The following is a 24,979-nucleotide window of genomic DNA, read 5'->3' as shown; positions in this document are numbered from 1 at the left end:
AACTGTTCTCCTCTCGGAGACGGAGCACCTCGGCTTCTAAGCCCGCACTACAGCTGTTACTACCAACAATGCAACAACACTGGCAGCATTCGTTTTGATAAAGTGGCTACTTACTTGTTCTTTCCTGCTCTTTATTACTGAGCTAGACGACCAGGTTCTGGTTCTGGGACTCTTGCTCCGCCTTCTCATGGTTGGCGGCTTCAAGTCGGTGGCGCAGGCGTTCCACCTCTCCTATCAGCTCCTTGTTGCTTACAGTGATCCCCTCGATCTGGTCGAAGCATTTCTTGCGGTATCTTGCGGTCTTCATTAAGTCCTGTGTGCAGATGGCTAAGTAAGACAAGCTCGACTAGACAGCAAGATCAGTTGGTGAAGCAAAGCCTACCTGGACCTCTGTCACCAGCTGTTTCGCCGCCCGTTCAACTTTCTTGGTCTCTTCGACCTTCGGGATTTCCTCATGAACAACACATTGGTCGTTTCGCCAACGCGACACATACACATGTTGTCGCTTGTCATGTGGCCGACCCAGGACCTCCTCCACTTCGTCCTCTTCGGGCTCTTCTTCGGGTCTCAGTGCTGCTCTGGCGTTAGCAGTTTCTGGGATCACTATGGCCTTCCCACGGGCTGTAGCGTCAACAAACGTGCTCTGTGCCCTCACCTCTGGCCGCTGCTCCTCGGTCTATTCCATTACCCTTAATGCTGAGGTGTTGCCCTCGGCAGGATCAGCGCTCGGAGCACTCGTGCTTGGCTCGGCTCTTCCCTCGACCCCCTGCTTGGGGACTATTGTCTGACTGTTTGTTTGCTGAGGCCCCACAGATCTTCTGCTATGGGTTCCTCGATGGCCGGCTGCTGGGCAGTCTGCTCTAAACTTACCGACGGAGCCACGCTGCTCCCGGCTAGCTGGTCCGGACTTTTGGTGGACGCCGAGCTAGTACATCCGAAATAAGTTCAGAAGGCAATCATATTTAATGCAAATTGCTAGCTTACATCAAGGTTACAAATACTTACATGTTGGAAGCGCGGAATGAAGTGGCAAAGGCGCGTCTCTTCGGCCGTGCTTGCTCCACGTGCTCCGCAGGTGACTCCCGATCTCCCTCTACATCCAGCACTGTCGCTGGGCCTTGGTGCTCGACCCCTCCACCGCTTGTCCTTCGCGCTGCAGTGGTCGGCGACGTAGGTCCCACCGACATGGAGGAGCCACCTTGCTCCATCGACTCCAGTTGCCTCCTCCTCTTTTGAGGGATGAGTCAAAAGGTGTCTGCATCCTCTCCCTCCTCTGCATCATCGTCCGACAAAGTAAAAATCGCCTGACGACGCTTGTTGGCCGCAGGCCGCTTACCAACAGCTTTGGCTGCTGCCTCCTCTCCAGCTCCGAGCAACGCCCAGTCAACGTCCTCGATCCCGATGCTGGCCTAGGCGGCTGGGATAGCTCCTTGTGGCCAATCTACTCTAGGGGGTGGCGACACAAACACTGTCGTTCTATCCCGACCATTAATCTAGGAAACAAATGGGAGTGAACACAGTAAGTTTCTACCACAATATAAGACTACGGGTACAAGGCAAGATGAGTTACCTTTGGGGGAGGTCGGGCGAGCTTGAAAGCGTGCTCGATGTCGCTCAATCTGACATAATTTGGATCAGCTAAGTTAAATAGCTCTCCAATTCTGGCTCTGACTTCGTTTTTGTCAAGTGCCCCCTGACTCATCCTCGTCGGGTCTGCGCTACCTTGATACTCGTAGACAGGATTTACCCTTCTCTGGCAGGGCTAGATCCACCGGCTGATGAAGCTCCCGACCATGCTCGGACCGTCTAGTTTTTTCCATGGAATCATCCCAAATATTTCTGGAATCTGTTCCAGGTGCTCGGGCTTCTCTGACCAGCTTATCCTCTTCTCTGGAATGTACCCCACGTCGCACAGCGTGATCGTGTTTGGCTCTTCGCGGATGTAGAACCATTTCTTGTACTAGTCGTTCCATAGGCAGTGTAGGTACTGGGCTTTCATGCCATCACGGAGGTTGAGGTACACACCTCCGGCAATCTTCGATCCCTCGCTTCCTTTCTTCCGCAGACATAAAAGATGGTGGAAAAAATCGAAATGGGGCTGGAAGCCGCCATATGCTTCGCAAAGATGAATGAAAGTGGCGACAAGGAGAATCGAGTTGGGATGCAGATTGCAAATCCTAATCTCGTAGTAAAGACAGAGCCCCTGAAGAAAAGGATGAACAGGAACCCCAAATCCCCGCTTAAAGAAGTCTTCGAACACCACGATCTCACCTGGTTGTGGATCGAAGTACCCCTCGCCCTCTGGCGCGCGCCATCCTACGAGCTCCTTGTTGTGGAGTACCCCTATGGTGACGAGGTCTTCAATGGTCTGCCCATTGCTTCTTGATTTCCACCACTCCTTCGCCATGACTCCGGCTTTCTTCTGCGCATCACTTTTCGCCATGAATCTGTTCTTACTGATGAACGAGGAACTGGCGGAGGACTGAGTGGTGGTGATTTTGGAGGTATTAGGGTTGGCAAGAGGAAGAAGATGGCTGCGGCTGTGAATGGCAATGGGGTTCAGTAAAAAGTAACTTACCTACCCTATACTGTATTTAACCTAAGAGTTATGCTATTTCGTCTGCCTAAGATTCTTGGGAGACGTGCGCACGCGCCGCCGTAGACGGTTGTTTTCACAGCCTTGAGATCTATGCCAATATATGCGCCTCTTCGTTGCCAGTGTAAGAGGGCCCACGTTGACGCACCCACTTATAGGTGCCACGCAACTGTTTACTTGAAAAGACAAGAAGGCAGTATGACGTGCTATATCCGTCTACTTTTTTGATCAGACATGTTAGATTGGACTTGATAGGGCAAGTAATTAAATAAATACAAAAAGATAATAGTACAAGTGGCATATGGTTTTTTGCTACACTCCTCGTGCTCAGGGACTGTCTAGACCACCATCGTGCACAGGGACTATCCAGACCACCATCGTGCTCGGGAACTATCCAGACCTCCATCGTGCTCGGGAACTGTCCAGACCACTCTCGTGCTCGGGGACTGCCTTGACTACTCTCTGACTACAGCTCGGGGACTTCATCGCTTGTTCATTGACTTGTGCTCGGGGACTGACTCGACCACTCTCCGATCACAGCTTAGGGACTTCGCGTCTCGACTACATGCGACTGATGACTCGCATACAGTGGGGATATTTTTTTCTTCAGTTGACCTTGCTACAAGGCTCATACCTCGCCTTCCAGCAAGCTCGGGGACTATATCGGTACGATGCACCTGCCGGTGCATCTCGTATCGCCTGTACGACGATTGGATTCTCAACTTAACTAGGAATTTTTTTTAGACCCTGGCACCACGTGCCTACGTCACCTACTACCAGGCTCGGGGACTAAGTGGGCACACTTCACCTTGCGGTGAATGTATTTATTTTATCGACCCCTACGCTCTGACTATTGGCCATAACTGTTATTGTACAAGGGTCACTTATATTTCTTTTCAGAAATATAAGTGGGCACACTTCATCAGGAAAGAAATCTTTTTCTTTTTTCTTTAGAGCACCATGCATTCTTCGGACAACTAGAGTCTTCGGCTATAATCGTGGTCTACTGCTCTCTGTTCTGACCAGAATACCGGCACATTCGCTTGGTCAATGTTTCAACCAGTTGGAGATGACATTAAGACGAATCGCATTAGCCGAAGGAGATTGAACGACGTGTCGCAGCATAATACATGGAGCTCGGGGACTAGCTGTGGGGGTATTAACCCCTATACCCTTACGGCTAGGATTGGGCCGGCCCGGACCGGAGGGTCTGGCCCACTAGAGGACGACGCACGGCCCGGCCAATCTGTTTGGAGTACCGCGCAAGGAATCAAGACAGATTTAGAGATCAAGCAAGATCCTGGTCGGTTAGAATATGAATCCTTATCCGGCCACATATGGCAATTGTAACTGGTTAGGATTAGTTTCCAGATCTGTAACCCTGCCCCCCGGACTATATAAGGCGGGCAGGGGACCCCTCTAAAAAACATCTCTCATTGACATACAGCAATACAATCAGACGCAGGACGTAGGTATTACGCCCTCACGGCGGCCGAACCTGGATAAAACCTCGTGTCTGTCTTGCGTCATCATCATGTTCGTAGCTTGCGCACCTGTCTACCGATAATCTACTATCTTGGGCATACCCCTAGGTAGACTGCCGACCATATTTCGTCGACACGCGCCGTCCGACGCTGCCGCACTGCTACTGCGCCCTGGCGCACGCATGCACACGCACTGCGCCGGTGGGCAAGGTTGCTTCAGCCACCGTCGCTACCTTCCGCGCTTTCTGCTCGCTGCCGCCACGGCGAACTGGTGTCGCTACACGCCAAGCGCGCTCACACGCATCGTCTGCACGGCCACTATTGTCATTGACGCCCTGTAACTGCACGCGCGTGGGACGACTGCCTAACCTCGCCATCACATCTGTGTCCGCTGCCACGCTACGCCGTCGTTTTCCCGGACCTGCCATCCCCTACGACGCTCAGTGCCGAGCCGCCAGCGGCTAGCGTGCTGGGCAGTGTGACCCACGTCTTGTGCACGCCCCACGGTTCCCCATCGCCGTGCGCGCATGTGTTTTGCGTTGACGTCCGCGACAGCACCAAGCCAAGTCGCGCCTAAGTTCCCTGTTTCACAGTCGTCATGTCATCGGGACCGTGCCTCCAAATTCGCCGTAGTGAAGCCATCGCAGTGCAATTAACTCCGCCCTCCGCTCTGCTGTGTATCCAACCACCCAACCGACCCCACTTTGCAGCGAATCTTGCCTTGTCGTGCTTCAATTTGGAGCTGCCGCTCTGCTGGGTCCTTAAGACCGGGTTAGCATGCGTCGTCGGCAAGCTGCTTGTCTAGAGCACCTCGTGTCAATTCCTTGCACCACCGGCCTCGTCTCCACCTGCTAAGCACCCTGCGCACCTCGCCCGAAGCACTACCGCAGCCCAGCTTTTCCTGGCGCGGCCGTACCATCGTCGCGTGAAAGGATCGAGATGCTCAAAAGAGATGCTCCAGAATAATATATCCAGACGAAAGATCCACGCCAAGGCATGTTTTCTAAAAAAATCCAGACGAAAGATCCACACCAAGCCGTGGACGGTGTTCCCTGTCGAAAGCTCATACTAAACGGCAAGAAAAGCCTTCTTTTCTCCAATCTCGGTGATTCACCGTGTTCGTCACCTCACAGGACAAGAAGAGTTATACAGATACAGAGCAGTCAAAATACAAAAAGAAAAAAGAAAAAATAAAAACGACACCACAGATGTGCAGCGTCCAAGATTGGTTGCTCCCTCATCAGATCCACAGCTGGCCTTGAGCTTGAGACACAGGATCCGCCGCCGGGTGGGTGGGTAAAAGGTTGGAGCGGTTGGTGGCTGGTGGGTCAAGAGCAAGCAGAAATCACAAATCAGTCGTCGGCTCGGCTGGGCGGCCGGCCGGCCGAACGGTCAGTGCGCGGCGGCGGGCGCGGTGCAGCGGCGCTGGCAGAAGTTGGGGACGCGGTCCATGCACTGGTACACCGGCGGGTCGGCGCTGAGGCTGGACTTGACGCAGTCCCTGCACGCCGGGTGGCACCCGCGGGGCACCGCGTCCAGGCACTGGCACCGCCGCGGCTCCGACTTGGTGCACCCGCCGCAGCTGTCGCAGCACGGCCACGCTCGCGCCGCCGCCTTGCCCCGGCTCGCCAGCTCCCCTCCTCCTCCTCCTCCTGCTCCCTGCCCTGAAACCAGAGATCGATTCGGAACCCGTGAGCCAGACTGAATAACCGATGCTAATTGAGCTTTGCGACCGAAACCAGTGAAAAAACGACCAAACAAAATCTTGGATTCACTGGTCGGAAAACCTCAAAAGAGGTGGATTTTTGGCAAGAGCGAAGAAGGAATCAGGGCGCCTACCTCTGCTTTGAACATGGGAGTGGTGGTGGTGGTGGTGCCTGTTGCTGGATTGCGCGAGCACGGTGAGAAGGGCGAATGTGAGGAAGAACAGCACTTGGGTTCTCATGTCTGAATGACTGATCTCTGATTGCTTCTCTCTACGAGAATTGGTCGCGACTGGTGAGCCTCCTCTCCTCTCCTCTCCAGTTCTCTTCCGTTTTTTTTTTTTGAGGGGCTCTTCCGGTTGTTGTTGGTTGGTTGGACTGGAATTGCTTGTCTATCTGTACGCGGCTAATAGAAGCCTTCTTTATAGAAACCGTCCCGTTCCCGTCCGGACAAAGGCAAAAGGGAAGGGCCCGTCCCGTCCGGACAAGGGCCCCACGCGCCCCTGGGTCGCCAACTGATAAGCGAGCAAGTCGTGGCAGATAAACAGGCAACTTGGAGAAGAAACCCTGTACTACGATTGAATTGAGAAATGCTACTTTACATTGTTATGCATATGTTTAAATTTTAATTTTGGGTTAGCTGGTCTATCCCATAATGATACCAAGGAGTAACTTACGTTTTATCAGCCTATAATCGGCTGCCCTAACTGCAGCAGCCACCGCCAAGTCCTTCGTGGCTACAATGGCCACAAAGAGAATCAAATGTTGCCACAGTCGCAACCACAGTAAAAACAAAGCCAAGCGCAGTCTATGAGCTTGTTCAGCTGGCCATCTTCGGCTGTCTGCCTAGTCTTTTTTTTTCAGCCGGAATAGTATTTTTTCTCACGAAAAAGCAGCCTAAACAGTAAAAACAAGCATGAACAGTGGAATTTTTAGTCCAGCCGAACAAGCTCATGTTTCCTGTTCGCCCTCGTTCTCCTCTCTCATGGTGTTTTTCTCTCTAGTCTTTTGTTTCCCACTTGTTTTTTCTCTCCAACGGTTGTGCAACCATAAGCCACAAGATTTGTGACCACTGAACGCTGCACCACTAACCTAGTGATATGTGGATATTACTCTAGGTCCTGTTTTTATTAATATCATCACTAATACCATCTCATCTTTCAGCGTACAAGAAAAGATGATATAAGGTGAGTTCGTGTATGTATTGCGTTTCGTAAAAATGGAAAAAGTAAAATTACACCTTGGTCTGGCGTATGTTCTCCCTAGTGGGACAACAAAACCATGAAACTCTTTAAAACATGGGCCTCGTTCCCGCATTTTGGATTTGAAGATAAAGGAGGTGCTCCTATGTGAGGATAACAAGTTCCATAACTCGAGGGGGGTACGCGCAAAAGAGCCACCAAGATAGGGTGACCGGTGACACTTGATAAGTAGAGTGAGAGTGTCGTGGCTGTTCACAATTCACACGCGGAAATGAGTCACCGAAGATAAGATCGAGGGAAATATACAATATATATATTAAATTAAAGTGCCACTTTCATGGGCCCACGCTGACCTGTCCATCCTCCATCTACGTTTGCTGTAGTGCCAATGCCAGCCCTCATCCGGATCTCCTACGCCGGCGGCCACACAACATAAAAGGTTTAGTGTCAAATTTACGAAATTAGTATTGTTAAATACACCATAACAAATATTTTATAGTGTATTTATGTAGTGTCATAGATATTTATTGTATTTTCTACGAATTTAATCAAACATAAAAGGTTTAACTAAAAATAATTATAAGAATTGATTTATTCAAAGACCGAGGAAGCAACCAACATATATTTTATATTAGCTTGAATTATGGTACATTAGCTGGAACGCATCCGCCATCTAGTAACTTTAGTTGTATTTGGTTCCAAGGGTGGGATCATGGTCGGCCTGAGGGTGAGCAAGCGGGGCGGCCGTCTTGGCCCAAATCCCACGGGCACCACCTCAGGTATACACTCAGTACGTAGCTGTATTAGTATATGGCTTAGTTGGCTCGTTAAGGCCCACGACAGCCTAGCAGATTGGCGTTCGCGATTTGTTTGTCGACTCTGCAATTGTGACTTTTCATCTCGGAACCAAATCACAAATCCTGAACACAATGCAGCAACTGCGATGCGATCAGCCAACTCAACGGCGGCGCCGCGGAGGGCGGCCAACTCGAAGTGAGACTCCAACGAGGACGCTCGCGCAAATGATGATTTTTATTCCCACCCCACACGTGCACCCGCCCTGTCGCAGCGCCCATGCGTCCAGACAACTTGCTTCGGCCCCCACAGCACGCCATGTCCGCCTAGATTCGAAGCCGCCTGCCTCGTCCCGCACGTGCACCCCGCCCCCATCACGCCTCGACCGTCGGCCTCCAGCTCGCCGCTGCCCATTCTTCGATGTGCGTGCCATGCCACCATCCCTCCCTGCGCCCGTTGACTCTCCAAACAGTATGAAACACGTGCAACATGAAACATTTAAATGCAACATCCGTAGAAAACGGATAAAATATTTAGAACATACATTTTACAACATATGTGTGAAACATATGCAACATCAGATAAAACACTTACAACTTGCCACCATGAAAACATGCACTGCAACATAAGCCTGAAACAACTAAAACATTTCGAATATATTCTTGTAACATATGTGTGAGACATGTGCAACATCCAGATCAGAACGTCGCAACATGCGTCTGAAACAAATGAAACATTTTGAACAACACCTCTGAAACACTTGCAATATGTGCAACATCCCTGATTTACTTGCAACATCCATATGAAATAATTGTAACATACCTCTGAAACACTTGGAATATGTGCAACATCCTTGATCTACTTTTACAATATCCATATGAAATAATTGCAACATACCTCTGAAACGTCTGAAATACTTGAAACATACGCTTGCAACATATGCTTCCATCGCAACATCTCCTTGCTGAAGTCGTGCGTCACGGTGGCTACGGCGTCGTTCATGTGTTTTTTTCTCGAATACCCAAAAGTGTTTCGTGGTTCATGTGTACATAAGGGCCCCAATTTTTTTGTTTCACCCTAGGCCCCTAAAAATTCAGGAGCGGCCCTGGGTGGGATAAAACGGCCCATCCAAATGACACAACGGCCTGTTGCTCTTGCGTGCCGTGGCTTCTTCCCCATGCCCGCAACTCCCTCTTCCCCGCACTCGTGGCTCCCACACCACCTTCTTCCTCAACATCGGCATCGACCTAACCCGCGCTCCTCTTCTTCCCCGCACTTCTCACCCATGTATGCAACACTCGTTCCACCTAGGACGACTTCATCCGTGAGATTTTTAGAGGCAAGTAGAGCCCATACCTGGAGGGTATATTTCTTAGTGTGATCATCCTGTCTCTAGCTGGCTTTGAACCAAACGCAAAAGCAAGATGGGATATCCACCTGAGACCATGTCATCTCTGGAACCAGGAGTTATTTAAATATTTTTATTTAATTCAAAATATAAACGAAATAAGTCATATAAATGCACTTAACATGTATAAACTCTAGATGTAGAATTTTGTACTGGTAAGCACCTCCAAGAAATCTACAAGTTTCCTAGGGCCATAGCTATGCCAAACGAGGTGGACTTGTGCATCCATGCGTGAGAGCGGGCGTCCATGCAATGCAACATCAACGTCAACAGTCTACAGAGCTACGCGCGCAGAAGATCGGGGGACGGGACCGCGGCGACGAGGAAATGTTAGCAAACAAGAGAGAGGATATGGACGGCCACGTACTCCCGCATTCCCAATTTCCTTTCCAGCCACAGGGCTCCTTCGTCCTTCCCTTCCTCCACTCGCTTCGCTTTTACAGTGAGTACTTTTCTCTTCAACCGAAATCAACACGCAGGCCAGAACGCTTACAAGTACGTATTTGACTTGACCTGAAGAATGGAGGCAAGAAAAGCGTGCTCCTCCGGTCCGCACGATCGTCGGAGGGGATATTCCCTTTGCCACCATGGCTTTGCCCACCGCTTGGCATTATATTAGCAGCCGTAATGCAAAGTTTAAGAAACAAACACCCCGGCGGCATGTGCATGCGGACCACGTTTCAGCTAGGGTTCGTCGCCGGCGGAGCTAAAAAAATGCTGCTAAAAATTAGATGAGATAGAGTTTGGATCGTTAACTAATATATATTTTATTCAGTTCTAAACTATAAGCCGTTATGATTTATATATCCCATCCATCCCAAATTATAAGTCATTCTTACTTTCTAGAAAATAAAAGCACCTTAAGTTTGATAACATTTATATAATAAAACAATAACATTTATGATACAAAAATAAGTACCACTAGATTTTTTATTAATTATATTTATATAGTACATCTATTTATATATGTCCTAAGTTATTGTAATTCTCTATATAATTTTGGTTAAACCTGACATGCAAATTAACTTATAATTCTCTAAAAAAATTAAAATAACTTACAATTTGAAACGGAATGAGTATGTAGCAAATTTGAAACGGAAAAGTTATTTCATGTGTCATACCTATCATCCAGCCTATTAGCGGGGAAATAGGGCCTTATGTTTTTCCGTGCGTCTACGAATCTGATAAGAATCTTTCAAAACGAAAAAGAATCTTATTACTTGGCCTGTTGGTGCATGTCAGTGCTCAGTGGTCTTCTTTAGGCCCCGTTTAGATGGAACCCAAAAACCAAAAATTTTCAAGATTCCCCGTCACATCGAATCTTGCGGCACATGCATGGAGTACTAAACGTAGACGAAAAAAAAAACTAATTGCACAGTTGATCGAGAAATTGCGAGACGAAACTTTCGAACCTAATTAGTCCATAATTGGACAATTTTTACCAAATAACAACGAAAGTGCTACAGTAGCCAAAAGCCAAAATTTTTTGGATCTAAACGCGCCCTTAGTTGTTCTGGCTGGGCTCCCCATCCACTTCTACGAGGGGAGTGGTGTGACTTGTACTCGATTTCCTATTTTCGTCAAGATCAAAGTCATATATAATTTACCACCTCTCCGTCCAACTCTTTCATTTTTTCCCGAAAAAGAAATACTTTTAGGGGATCTCCGTCCAGCTCCTTGTCGGTATCGCCGTGTCGGCGTATCAGCACGCGCAAACGCACGCACTGCTTGGCCTCGAGCGCACAGGGGAAAGAAAGGCCCATGGATTCGTAGTTTGGGCCGAAAACAAAACAGGATCAACTTTCTTTCACGGAAGAAGCGAGCTCCCTTGCCGTTAGCTAGTTTTACCCAGCCCAGCAAGGCTCACCAGATTCGCGCGCCAACGTGCACGTTTTCCATTTACGAATTAATTACTTTTTTTTTTGCGAAAAAGGAGAAAGCTCTATTGATTACTCACGAAACAAGTTACATTCTTTCGCAAACAATAACTCCACGCATTGGGGAACCCGCGCATGCCACACTATTGAGTGTGATGTGCGTTTCACCAACTGCGCGAGTTCATGAGCGACTTCATTTTGCTCTCTCCTCACATATTGGGAACTCACCTCTGATAGCATTCTAGACATATTTTATACCATTTACAATAAAAGCGATTTGCGATTTATCCACACCTACACGGCAAGCAGCTAGTGTTAGTTTCGTTTTAGGCATATTCATCAGATCAGGATGTATTGGTAGTAGGAATAGGTGTTCGAGATCACAGAGAGACAGAGAGAAAAGGGGTGATAGATTGCAAACCATTAAATGCCGTAGTTGTCGAAGCTCCGGCCGGGGTTTCGTTGACGGACGCCATCTGCGCGCCGGCAGCGACGTTCGGTGGAGAGGGAGTCGGCGCTGTGGTGTCCTCGGCGGCGGCGTGTGCGTCGGGGTGGCGTTGCCGGCGTCGGTGATGCTTCCCGTCGCTAGCAGCGCCCCTTCTCAAGATCGGGTCTAGGGTTAGGATGTCGGTGGGGTGACTGGCGGCGCGGTGAACCTCGTACTGCGAGCCCCGGCCCCCACCTTTCCTTTATAGCGCTGTGCGATGGGGGCCCACCAACCATGTAGGGTTGGGCACCCCCGATCAGGGCGCGAGAACAAGGCCCAAAAGGCCGTTCGGCCTAACTGGTGGAAGATCAAACCTAACATTCTCCCCCTTGATCTCTCATCTATTCTTCGTTCTTTAATTTCGTACTCAAAACTTTTAATTCATATTTTTCTTGCTTCCATCCTATTTCATCACAGATTAGTGCATAGAACTGTCCCATCGTCACAGCAATTAGTGCCGTTGTACTAACAGCCACAATACACTTCTCCGTTTTGAAATGTAAACTTTCTTTGGGCCCTTCGTATGTTCGGAAATCATAGGCTTTCCCTTAAACCCATGTCGGCTACGTGTTCTCTGAACACGTTGGGTGGTAAGCCCTTTGTGAGCGGATCCACGAGCATTTTCTCTGTACTTATATGCTCAAGATTTATTATATGATCCCGAACTTTATCTTTCACAACATAGTACTTTATGTCAATGTGTTTGGCAGCACCACTTGACCTATTGTTGTGAGCGTACTGTACCGCTGGATTGTTATCACAATACAATCTGAGTGGTTCATTTATACCATCAATCACTTTCAATCCGGGTATGAATTTTTTCAGCCAATTCACATGCCCCGTTGCCTCATAGCATGCTACAAACTCGGCATACATTGTCGAGGATGTAGTCACGGTTTGTTTGGAGCTTTTCCACGATATAGCCCCTCCTGCGAGAGTAAATACATATCCTGACGTGGATTTTCTTTCATCTCCCGCATAATCAGAATCTGAATACCCCTCTATCTGCAGGGAATCAGATCTTCTATACGTAAGCATGAGGCCTTTCGTACCCTACAAATAACGCAGGACTTTCTTCACTAATTTCCTTCAATTCCTGGATTCTTTTGATATCTGCCAAGTAACCCAGTAACAAAAGCTAAGTCAGGGCGTATACACACTTGAGCATATTGTAAACTTCCAACAGCTGAAGCATACGGTACCGCTTTCATTCGGACAATTTCATATTGGTTCTTAGGACACTGATGTTCCCCAAATCTATCGCCCTTGACTATAGGAGCAGGTGAAGGACTGCACGCATGCATACTAAATTTCTTCAGGACCTTTTCTATGTATGCCTTTTGCGATAATCCTAGAACTCCTTTTCTCCTATCTCGGTGAATCTCTATTCCCAAAACGAACGAGGCCTCACCGAGATCTTTCATATCAAAGTTTGAGGACAAGAATTTATTCGTTTCCATTAGTAGATTGATATCACTACTAGCAAGCAAGATATCATCCACATACAAAATTAGGAATATGTACTTTCCATTCCTAAACTTTGCATAAACGCAATTGTCCTCAACATTTTCTTCAAACCCAAAACCTTTTATCGTTCTATCAAACTTCAAATACCACTGTCTTGAAGCATGCTTCAATCCGTAGATTGATTTCTTCAGGCGGCATCCCATATTTTCCTTTCCTTTTACGACAAAACCTTTCGGTTGTGCCATATAAACATTTTCTTCCAAATCCCCGTTTAGGAAAGCCGTCTTTACATCCATTTGATGTAACTCCAAATCATAGTGGGCTACAAGTGCCATTATAATTCTGAAGGAATCTTTACATGAGACTGGAGAAAACGTCTCATTATAATCAATTCCTTCTCTTTGCGTGAAGCCTTTCGCCACAAGTCGCGCTTTAAATCTTTCTATATTCCCTTGGGAGTCATATTTCGTTTTGTAGACCCATTTACAGCCTACTGTTTTGGCTCCTTTAGGAATATTTTCTAAGTCCCAAACTTTATTGGTACTCATTGATTTCAATTCATCTTCCATGGCCTTAAGCCACTTTGATGAGTGGTTGCTTCTCATGGCTTCTTCAAATGAGGTGGGATCATCCCCCATCTGACATTCTTCTGTTTCGTAAACTTCATAGTCATCAGTAATAGCTGATCGTCTTATTCTTTGAGACCTTCTAGGTGCCTCCGGCACTTGTTCCACATTGGGCTGTTGTTGTTCTTCCTCATGTGCAACATTTGGTTCTATAGGTTCCTCAAGGATAGGTTCCTCAAGGACAGGTTCCTCATGTTCATTCATTGTTGCCACGGGAGAACTTGCAACAGGTGTTGGCACTATAGTATCCTACACTGTCGGTGCAACAGCAGCAGGTAGCGTGAAGAATGGTTCTTCAACTATCGGAGTGGGTACATGTACCCGCTTCTCCTGTAGGCTGATTTCTTGCGCTACCACGCTCCCCCTGATCATGTTATCCTCCAAGAACACAGCGTGTCTTGTTTCTACAATCTTCGTATGTCTGTCAGGACAATAGAAGCGATATCCTTTCGATCCTTCTGGATAGCCAATAAAATGGCAGCTGACTGTCTTAGAGTCTAACTTTCCTATGTTTGGGTTAAACACTTTTGCCTTAGCTGGACAGCCCCACACACGCAAATGGTTAAGTGAGGGTTCCCTTCCTGTCCATAATTCATATGGTGTTTTAGGCACTGATTTACTTGATACTCGATTAAGTATGTGAATGGCGGTTTTCAGTGCCTCCATCCATAAACTAATCGGTAATGTGGAGTAACTCATCATGCTTCTTACCATATCCATTAAGGTACGGTTACGTCTTTCAGCCACTACATTCTGCTGAGGCTCCCCCGGTGTGGAGTGCTGAGCAACTATGCCATTTTCCTGTAGGAACCTTGCGAATGGTCCAGGAATTTGGCCACATGGGGTATGTCGCCCATAGTACTCTCCACCTCCGTCTGATTGTACTATCTTGATTTTCTTATTGTGCTGATTTTCAACTTCAGCTTTAAATATTTTGAATTTATCCAATGCTTCCGATCTTTCTTTAATTGGATAAATATTGCCATAACGAGAGTAGTCGTCTGTGAATGTTATAAACGAGTCATAACCATCCACACTTTTTACAGGAAAAGGACCACATATGTCTGTGTGGATTATTTCTAAAATTCTTGTGCTTCGTTTGGCATCTTTCTTAATTTTCTTGACATACTTTCCTTTGATGCAATCAATACATTGTTCTAAATCTGAAAATTCTAAGTGCGGGAGAATTGATTCCTTAACCAATCATTCCATTCTCCCCCTCGAAATATGGCCCAAGCGACAATGCCATAATTTCGAAGAGACAGTATCAATTCTCTTCCGCTTCTTAGTTACATCCGTAGATGGGGAATCATTCACATTCTCATCACATATATTGTTCGTATTCTCAGCAAGAGATAATAAATAAAGCTTGTCTTGTCGGAAGGCAAGACCAACACATTTATTATTAACCAGTATCTTACACTTGCCATCACCAAAATGGCAATCAATTCCATCATCATCAAGTTTCGAAACACTTATCAAATTTCTACGTAAAGAGGGAACATAAAGTACTTCTTTAAGTCTAAGTACAAAACCATTATTCAATTCTAAAGAAAAATCTCCAATGGCTTCAACATTGGCTTGTAGTCCATTTGCAACTTTAATCGTTCTTTCTCCTCTTTGCAAGGTTCTCGTCCCACTTAACCCCTGTAAAGAATTTGTAACATGAGTAGTTGCTCCTGAATTAACCCACCAAGTGGATTTATCATAACATAAATACAGGGATTCATCTACAAATGTAATAAATTCATCACTTTTCTTTAGCAGAGATTTCAGGAAGTCTGGACAATCCCTCTTGTAGTGTCCCTTCTTGAAGCAGTGCTTGCACTGATCTTTTTCAGATCCACCATACTGCTGATTCTTAGAATCCTGGGGTTTCTTTCCCTGTGAACTGGAGGAAGAGGTCTTATCCCACTTAGGTTTCCCTTGTGGTTTAGAATTCTTGCCATTAAAGTTCTTTCTTTTGTTGTCCTTCACAAAATGAGCAGATTCACCTTGTGAGGACTTTATCCTCTTCTCTTCTTGAGCACACAATGAGATGAGTCTTTCTATGCCCTATCTTTCAGGCTGCATATTATAGTTCACAATGAAGGTGTCATATTCTTTTGGCAAAGAAGCAAAAATCAAATGAATCAGGAAATCCTCCTCCTTCAAATTCATTTCTTTTAGCTTGGATGCCGTAGTGTTCATCTTCAAAATGTGCTCTCTTATGCTACCACCAGTGAATTTCTCATTCACAAGCTTCTTAATCAGTGAACTTGCTGTGGCCTTAGTAGACCCAGTAAACTGACTCTTGATTTTCTCAAGATATTCTTTGGCAGTAGCACATTCAGGGATTGAGCCCCTTATCTGTTCTTCTATGGTGGCTTTGGCTACCAACAGGCACTTGCGGTTGGAGAGAGTCCATTGCCTATGTTCAAGGTCATATTTCATTCTTATTTCAGCATGATCACGCTTTCGAGAAGTGAAATCAGCATCAGATTCATTGTCATCTCTCACCGGGTCCTCTGGCTCAGTAGGACACGGTGAGGTGATGGCAAAATCGACCTCTCCCAACGCAAGTTCCAATTCATATTTCTCCCGCCACACACGGTGATTGGTTCCGTTGAGTGTCGGGATGTTGGCAATGTTCACAATGCATTTGCCTCCTGAAATCACACCAGAGTATGTAAGAAACATTTATACATAAAATTCCATGCTTTAACTCAACGTTGGTCAAATTAAAACTTATAATTCATCCATGCAAACATTTTACATCACCATTGGGCAGAAGTAAAATTAATGCACAATTTCTCATGGATCAAAAATTATAATATTGTTATTAACAACGTTGGTTAGAAAATAACAATATCGTAATCGCATCAAAATTATCAGAAATTCATTTCTCTTAAAATTAAATTATCCCGTTGGTTCAAATTTAATCAAAGAGAACAATAATTATCATGCACAGCGGAAACATTAATAATCTTTTCATATTATTATTTTCTAGAAGCACTAAAAAATTCACTGTTTTCTGAGCAAAATATCGTTGGATAAAATTTGCACAGAAAATTGTGTCAAAATCATTCAAATTCATCAAAATATGCATTTAAAATTGCTCCTGGAAAATAATAAGAAAAATTTTCTTCTTCTGCTTTCATTTCAGCCCAGCGCGGCCCAAGACGTGTTGAAACCGGCTTGGCCCAGCGGTCCTCGCGCACACAGTGAAAGGATCAAGATGCCCAAGAGGGGGAGGGGTGAATTGGGCTAATTCTAAATTTTCTTGCAATAATCAAGTTCTACGGATAGCCCAATTAACCCCTTGTGCTTAGAAAAGTGTTTCTATCAAATTAACGCACAATAGACTTGCAACCTATGTTCCAAACTTACTTTAGCATAGCAATTCTATGAATGTAAAGACAAGTATTGAATTGCTCAAAGTAAATACTCAAAGTAAATGCTCAAAGTAAATGGAGAGAGGAATGCGGCGATGTTTTACCGAGGTATCGGAGAGTCGCCACTCTCCACTAGTCCTTGTTGGAGCACCCGCGCAAGGGTGTAGCTCCCCCTTGATCCGCGCAAGGATCAAGTGCTCTCTACGGGTTGATTCTTCGACACTCCGTCGCGGCGAATCACCCAAAGCCGCTCACAACTTGAGTTGGGTCACCCACAAGCTCCACCGGGTGATCACCAAGCTCCTAATCACCACCAAGCCATCTAGGTGATGGCGATCACCAAGAGTAACAAGCACAAACTCTCACTTGACCACGCGAAGCCTAATGAGAAGATGGATGCACACTTGTCTTCTCTTGATTCACTAATGAGGTTTCACTCTTGGATTCTCAAATCACAAACACCTCACTAGGACCTTGCTCTTCTTGGCACTCACAAACGTGTTTCTCAGCTGTTGGAATGAGCAAAAGTAACTCCACACATGAGTGGAGCTTCTATTTATAAGGTAGCCTGAAAAATGAACCGTTATGAGCTTCTACGGGATGACCAGACGCTGCGATCGTTTTGACCGGACGCTCCGGTCAGTTCAACCCGTGTAACAGTTTTCAAGTGATGACCAGACGCTGTTAGGGTCCGGTCAGTACTAACCGGACGCGTCCGGTCGCTCTTGGATGCTTACTGTAATCGACCGGACGCTGGATACTCAGGGTCCGATCACCACTGACCGGACGTGTCCGGTCACACTTTCTCAAGTCTGGACCCTTACTGGAGTCGACCGGACATTGGCCCTCAGCGTCCGATCACATTGACCTTCCAGCATCCGGTCACACCAGACTTGTTCTCCTCGGTCTAATGAACTAACCGGACCCTGCGGCCAGCGTCCGATCGCACCGGAACCAGCGTCTAGTCAGTATTTGACCCTCCATTCACTTCCAACTCTCGATCATATATGAATGAAGTTTGCTCTAAAGGATCTTAGGCATTCATAGGAGCTACCTAGAGCTAGTTTTAACAAGTGTGCACCACACCTAACTCACTAGACTTAACTAGGTCAAGCTACTCATCCATACCCCCCTTAATAGTATGGCCAAAGGAAAAAAAACAAAGTCCTAAACTACTCTAAGTGTCTCTCCAACTCCAATCAACACTTAGAACTAGTCATCCTTAACCTTGTCGTCAATCCTTTAAAAACCAAAATGATTTCCATCGTAGGGGCATGACAACCTCGATTGCCCAATCGATCTCCATTACCGTGACCTAACTTAATTGCCTCTGCAAAACACACATTAGTCATAGTAATCTTGTATTGGCATTAATCACCGAAATCCAACTAGGGGCCTAGATGCTTTCAATCTCCCCCTTTTTGGTGATTGATGACAATACCACCTCGAGTATGTTAAAGAGTGAGGTTTTTGACGGGCTTGGTTCATATAAGCTTTTGTCGATAAGAACAAAAGAGTTAGGCAAGCTTATATGACCCAAGCCAACACAATGTACTCAAAGGATATGAATTAAGCATGAGTACAAATAACAAAGCTCATTTGCTTCGAAGTATAAATGCGGAAGCATAAGCAAATGAGCATAACACAAGTGATATGACATATAGATAATGCAAAGTAGAAGTCACACATGTCATATATCACAATCACATAGAAAGCACTATCACATATATATAATAGTATGCATGAAAGTAAACACACGAATGCAAAAGTAATAGTGTATCACACAAATAAAACTCCAAATGTATATAATAAGCTAATACTATATAACTAGCTCCCCCTTAATGTAGCTCCCCTGAGACTACATACTCGAACACCCTCTCCCCCTTTGGCGTCAAACACCAAAACCTAGGGGTCGATCGGCGGGGCAGCAGCGGATGAGCCGGGCGCTGAAGAACATGAGGCAAGCTAGAACTGGGCACCGGCATCATCTAACCCTGAGCTCTGAACTAACTGACCCTCTGTGGCAGGAAGTGTCGCTGAAGCAGTCTGGGTCTGAGCTAGGGCTGGTGCTGCCTGTGAAGCTGCTAGTATGTCTGTCGTAGGATCTGACGAGGCGACAGACGAGGGGAGCCTCTGAGTAGTCACAGTGACTGGGGCTGCTGTAGATGGACCAGCAGTATACATATGAGGCGGAGTAGGCATGCCAGTCAACTCGCTGAAGGATGCTCCAAGACTCCTGGAGACTGACGTGTTAGGCACGAATAGCGAGGAGGACTGCTCTGGTGTGAAGCCCGTCTGAAGTGGAGTGAACTGCGGGGCTACCACGGGTGAGGCCAACCACTAGGACACCTATATAAGAGGTGAAGCAAACTGAGCTGGAGGCTATCCCTGACCCTGAAGCCCGCTGGGCTGTATAGCTGGAGTCGTCGTGGTGGAAGCAGGCTGAGCAAGCTGGGGCGAAGTCTGTGGCTGTGGGGCCCCAAGAGCTATCACTATGTGCTGCATGAAACCCATAAGCTACTGCTGCAAGAGTATCTGCTGCTACTGCTGCTGCATGGCCTGCTGCTGCCTCTGGAACTCGTCCTGTCGAGTCTGAAACTGGGCAAAAGTAGCAGCTGTCTCCTGTGCCTATCTATCCTGGGTCTGCTGCATCCACTCAAGAATAGCAATGAGAGCGGGGTCTATCTGCGGAGCAGGTGGAGCGGAACTAGAGCTACCGGCCTCTACATCGTGTCTGCATGGAGGCATCTGAGGAATAGGCAGGTAGTCATCGTCAGAACTGTCACTGTACTCGCTCACCTCCTGCTGTGCCTCTAGCTCCTCCTCCTCAGTGGCTGCAATCCCTCTGTTGATCTCATCCTGCTGAGCTGCAGACTCTGGCATGTCGGGACGATGGCTAGGCTGTCTGGGTGCCTGAGGAGTGGTGTGTATGATCCTCTGTGACAGGTTGTAAGCTGGGAACTCTGTGGTGGCACCTGTATACTCATCCATCATACCAGGGGGCTTATCAAGCACTACTCTACGGATAAGAAACATGATCTAGTGAGCATAGGGAAGCCGCCTGTGACCCTTGAATCCCTCAGCTATAGTATCCTCCATCTCTGAAAGAAGGAGGTCCCAGATATCAAATACTGTCTGCTACATCAGGGCATTAAGAAGCTAGAGCTATAAGTGAGTCAGGCCCTCTCTATATCCCAACCTAGGAAGCAGTGTCCTCCAGATAATGGCCTCTAGCACTCTCATTGTAGGAGTCAAGTCACAGGGGTTCCTGCTCGACCCCTCTCCAAAAGGCTCCTTGAAGCAATGTCGCACTAAATCTGTAGGAGGCACCAACCCTCCATGAGGATGCCTGGGAGGCTCATGCTGTCCATAACAGACCTCATGCATCTTGACAGGCTGCTCCTATAGCCTCAGTATCTCTCTGACCCTGCCACTCATCACTCTGTAGTCTTTGCCTCTAAAAGCAAAGTGAATAAATCTGTGATGTGGATCGATGAAGAGTGAAGCATAAAACTGCTGGACCCAAGATGGTACATATATCCCCATCTGTCCAATCAAATCTGTCAGTCCTGGCAAATATGATAAGTAAGGCCGAATGTGCTCTCCAGCTGCTGCCATAATAGACTCTATCTGACAGACTCTCTGAGATCTGAACACTACCCCACTGTTGAGATAAGCATTGTAGAAATCCTCCTGTAGTGGCGTGTAGAAACCCTCAGCTGCTCTCTCATCCCTCCTCGGAGGAAACCAAACCTCAAACTCAACAAAACGCAGCTGCTGAACCTGCCTAGCTGTAGCGGCCCTCAAGTCGAGGTGTACCACTGGAGGTGGACCCTGTGGTCTAGGTGGAGGACGTGATCCCCTCCGCTATGTCGGCGGCCTCGGCGAGACTGGTACACGGGTCCGTCCAGAGCAGCAAAGCTGGGGTACCAGCTCTATCTCCTCGGCCTGCTGAGTCTGCTAGGCCTGCTCGCCCTCCTGAGTCTGCTGAACTGGCTCAGGCTCTGCTGGTGGGGGCTGCTGCTGTGCTGAAGGACCCTCCTCAATGGCAACCCGTTGTCCTGCAAACGTGGCAGTCCCAGCTGGACTACCATTTTGACGCTCAACCTCCTCAATCACAGCTCTGACTGCTGGTGAAACCGGCTGATCTACAATGACAACTCCACTGCGGGCACCACCTCTCTTGGCACGCTCTGTGGCCTTTGCAACAGCTACTGCTCTCACTGTCTCTGTGTCGGGGTACTTCCGCTTCTTGGATGTCACCTGCTTGGTTGACTTGCCCTTCGATCCTACTGGCTGGCGAGGTGGGGGCCTCAGATCATCATCACCTAGGCCACCACCAACGTTCTTGGTGTGAGCCATCTGAACTGACAAGATGATGAACTGCCGCTGATGAAGATCAACTGTCAAACTGCCACTTTCGAGGCTTGGCCTCGATCCTTACTCGCGAGCTTGGCTCCGAGTTGACTGCCAACTGCCAGAAGAACCACAACGGAACCGACTTGCTGCACGATAGAATAGATGGATATACAAATAAATACCATATGTCTAATAGATGCGAAAACCCAATAGAGAAAGCAATGTAGATGTGAACTTGAATCGAATGGCTTTCTACCTGATGAACAGCGATCCAAGAAAAGAAAAGGCGACACGCGGGGGAATCCTCAGAACCGGCAGAGGCTAGGGTTACAAGGAGCAGTGAAGAACTAGTGGCCCTAGAATTTTAGAAATCAGCGCATTGTATTGCAATTTGATCTAAGCAAATTGAAATTGAAACAATGGGCTAGCCTTACCGAGAGGAGATGGGGCTAGGGCACACGGCGCTTCGCGGTGACGAGAGGGCCGGTCGAACATGGTGGCACGGTGGCGCGCGGGGAGTCACGGTGGCGCGGTGAGCTCTGGTGGCGCGCGGCTGGCGAGGATGCTGGGCGAGCGCGGGCAAGGGAGGCACAGACTGTGCTGGCGCGGTGGCGCTGGTGCGGTACGGCAGCACACGGCTGGCGAGGGGGCTGAGCGCGGTGACGTGCGTGGCCGGGGCATGGAGCACGGCTTCGGTGGCGAGTTGGTGGCGGCGCAGGCTAGGGCTCGGGCGAGTTAGGTCAAGGAGAAAGAAGACAAAGGCACGGTTATATGAGGATCTCGAACGTGATAGAGAAGGAAACGGAAAAGAGACTTAAATCACGCGAGATCCACTGACCGGACGCTCCGGTGGTAGTGATCGGACGCTACCACCCAGCGTCCGGTCGATTCCAGAGAGGTCCAATTCCTCTGGAATCGGGACCGAACACGTCTGGTGGTCCCAGACCGGACGCAGGTAGGGTCCGGTCAGTACTGCCTTTCCTTCCTTTGATCGACCGGACGCTGAAGGTCCACTTGACCGGACGCACAGACGCAGCGTTCGGTCACTCCTTCGATAGCAGTTCACCTCCTGTGAACTGACCGGACGCTGGACAGCAGCGTTCGGTGCACATTTTCCAGCAAATCTTCAACCTTCCTTCGTGCTGCCTGTTCCCAATCAAGTTCCAACTTGAATAAGATCCAAATAAACACCAATTGGGACTGATGTGAGTGACCACTCTCAAACCCTCATATTTTTCAAAATACTTTGCCTTAGGCTATAATTCTTTTTTTTTAAAAAATAGGCAACAAGAGGGCAAATGGAACAAAACAACAAAACAACATTCATGCATATGCAATACTTGTAAGTAAATCTAGTTGCTTGTCAAGTTTGATCCAAGGTTAAGCTTCTTCACACGCTTTTTGGCGGTTATCTTAACCATGTTAGACAAGCCCTATATGCATTGCCACAGATTAAACATGTTGTATATTACAATGAATGCAAGGGACAACACAAGCTCAATTTTTAGTGAAGTTACTAAAATCAAGTACATTGAGCTCATTCTGCAATCTACAAAATGTAGCCTCATCTAGCGGTTTAGTGAAGATATCCGCTAATTGATCTTCGGATCTTACACCTTCTAGTGATATATCATTTTTAGCCACATGATCTCTTAGAAAGTGATGGCGGATATCTATATGCTTGGTGCGAGAGTGTTGAACCGGATTATTTGCAAGTTTTACCGCACTTTCATTGTCGCACAAAAGAGGTACTTTCTCTAGAACTACTCCATAGTCTAGCAAAGTTTGTTTTATGTATAATATTTGTGCACAACAAGCACCCGCGGCAATGTATTCCGCTTCGGCGGTGGACAAAGCCACACTATTTTGTTTCTTGGAGGACCAAGACACAAGTAATCTACCAAGCAAATGGCACCCTCCGGATGTGCTCTTTCTATCAACTTTGCACCCGGCGTAATCCAAATCGGAATAGCCAATTAATTCAAATAAAGCTCCTTTGGGATACCAAAGGCCAATGCTTGGTGTGTGCTTAAGATACCTAAGGATTCTTTTTACGGCAATTAAATGAGTTTCCTTAGGACTAGCTTGAAATCTAGCACACATACACACACTAAACATGATGTTGGGCCTAGATGCGGCTAAATATAACAAGCTACCAATCATAGAACGGTAGAGAGTTTGATCAACTGGGTTATCTCCCTCATCTAGGTTGAGATGTCCATTTGTAGGCATTGGTGTCTTGATTGGCTTACATTCATCCATCTTGAATCTCTTGAGAAGATCCTTTGTATATTTCTCTTGAGAGATGAAGATGCTTTCTTTCATTTGCTTGACTTGAAAACCAAGAAAGAATGTAAGCTCACCAATCATTGACATCTCGAACTCCTTCGACATTGAAAGCATCTAGGCCCCTAGTTGGATTTCGGTGATTAATGTCAATACAAGATTACTATGACTAACGTGTGTTTTGCAGAGGCAATTAAGTTAGGTCACGGTAATGGAGATCGATTGGGCAATCGAGGTTGTCATGCCCCTACGATGGAAATCGTTTCAGTTTTCAAAGGATTGACGACAAGGTTAAGGATGACTAGTTCTAAGTGTCGATTAGAGTTGGAGAGACACTTAGAGTAGTTTAGGACTTTGTTTTTTTTTCTTTGGCCGTACTATTAAGGGGGGTATGGACGGGTAGCTTGACCTAGTTGAGTCTAGTGAGTTAGGTGTGGTGCACACTTGTTAAAACTAGCTCTAGGTAGCTCCTATGAATGCCTAAGATCCTTTGGAGCAAACTTTATTCACATATGATCGAGAGTTGGAAGTGAATGGAGGGTCAAATACTGACCGGACGCTGGCTTCGGTGCGACCGGACGCTGGCCATAGGGTCCGGTCAGTTCATTTGACCGAGGAGAACAAGTCTGGTGTGACCGGACGCTGGAAGGTCAATGTGACCGGACGCTGAGGGCCAGCGTCCGATCGACTCCAGTAAGGGTCCATACTTGAGAAAGTGTGACCGGACGCGTCCGATCAGTGGTGATCGGACCCTGAGTATCTCGTGTTCGGTCGATTATAGTACGCATCCAAGAGTGACCGGACATGTCCGGTCAGTACTGACCGGACCCTGACAGCATCCGGTCATCACTTGAAAACTGTTGCGCGGGTTCAACTGACCGGAGCGTCCGGTCAAAACGATCGGAGCGTCCGGTCATCCCGCAGAAGCTCATAACGGTTCGTTTTTCAGGCTGCCTTATAAATAGAAGCTCCACTCGTGTGTGGAGTTACTTTTGCTCATTCCAATAGCTGAGAAACATGTTTGTGAGTGCCAAGAAGAGCAAGGTCCTAGTGAGGTGTTTGTGATTTGAGAATCCAAGAGTGAAACCTCATTAGTGAATCAAGAGTAGACAAGTGTGCATCCATCTTCTCATTAGGCTTCGCGTGGTCAAGTGAGAGTTCGTGCTTGTTACTCTTGGTGATCGCCATCACCTAGATGGCTTGGTGGTGATTGGGAGCTTGGTGATCACCCGGCGGAGCTTGTGGGTGACCCAACTCAAGTTGTGAGCGGCTTTGGGTGATTCGCCGCGACGGAGTGTCGAAGAATCAACTTGTA

The 24,979-nt window shown here is 47.3% G+C and overlaps 1 protein-coding gene across 1 annotated transcript; it reads right to left on the bottom strand.

Annotated features, from left to right (window-relative positions):
• Positions 1-5,106: 5,106 nt before the first annotated feature.
• LOC136537704 (Bowman-Birk type trypsin inhibitor-like) lies at positions 5,107-6,184 on the bottom strand. Its single transcript, XM_066529664.1, has 2 exons — positions 5,920-6,184; positions 5,107-5,744 (listed from the first exon to the last, which is right to left on the bottom strand). Exons 1-2 carry the CDS (start codon positions 6,023-6,025, stop codon positions 5,473-5,475), a joined length of 378 nt encoding a protein of 125 aa, XP_066385761.1. The 5' UTR covers positions 6,026-6,184; the 3' UTR covers positions 5,107-5,472.
• Positions 6,185-24,979: the final 18,795 nt, after the last annotated feature.

The sequence above is a fragment of the Miscanthus floridulus genome, chromosome 2, assembly GCF_019320115.1.
Source record: "Miscanthus floridulus cultivar M001 chromosome 2, ASM1932011v1, whole genome shotgun sequence".
NCBI classification, from domain to species: domain Eukaryota; kingdom Viridiplantae; phylum Streptophyta; class Magnoliopsida; order Poales; family Poaceae; genus Miscanthus; species Miscanthus floridulus.
This window is presented reverse-complemented; position numbering and strand designations above follow the sequence as displayed.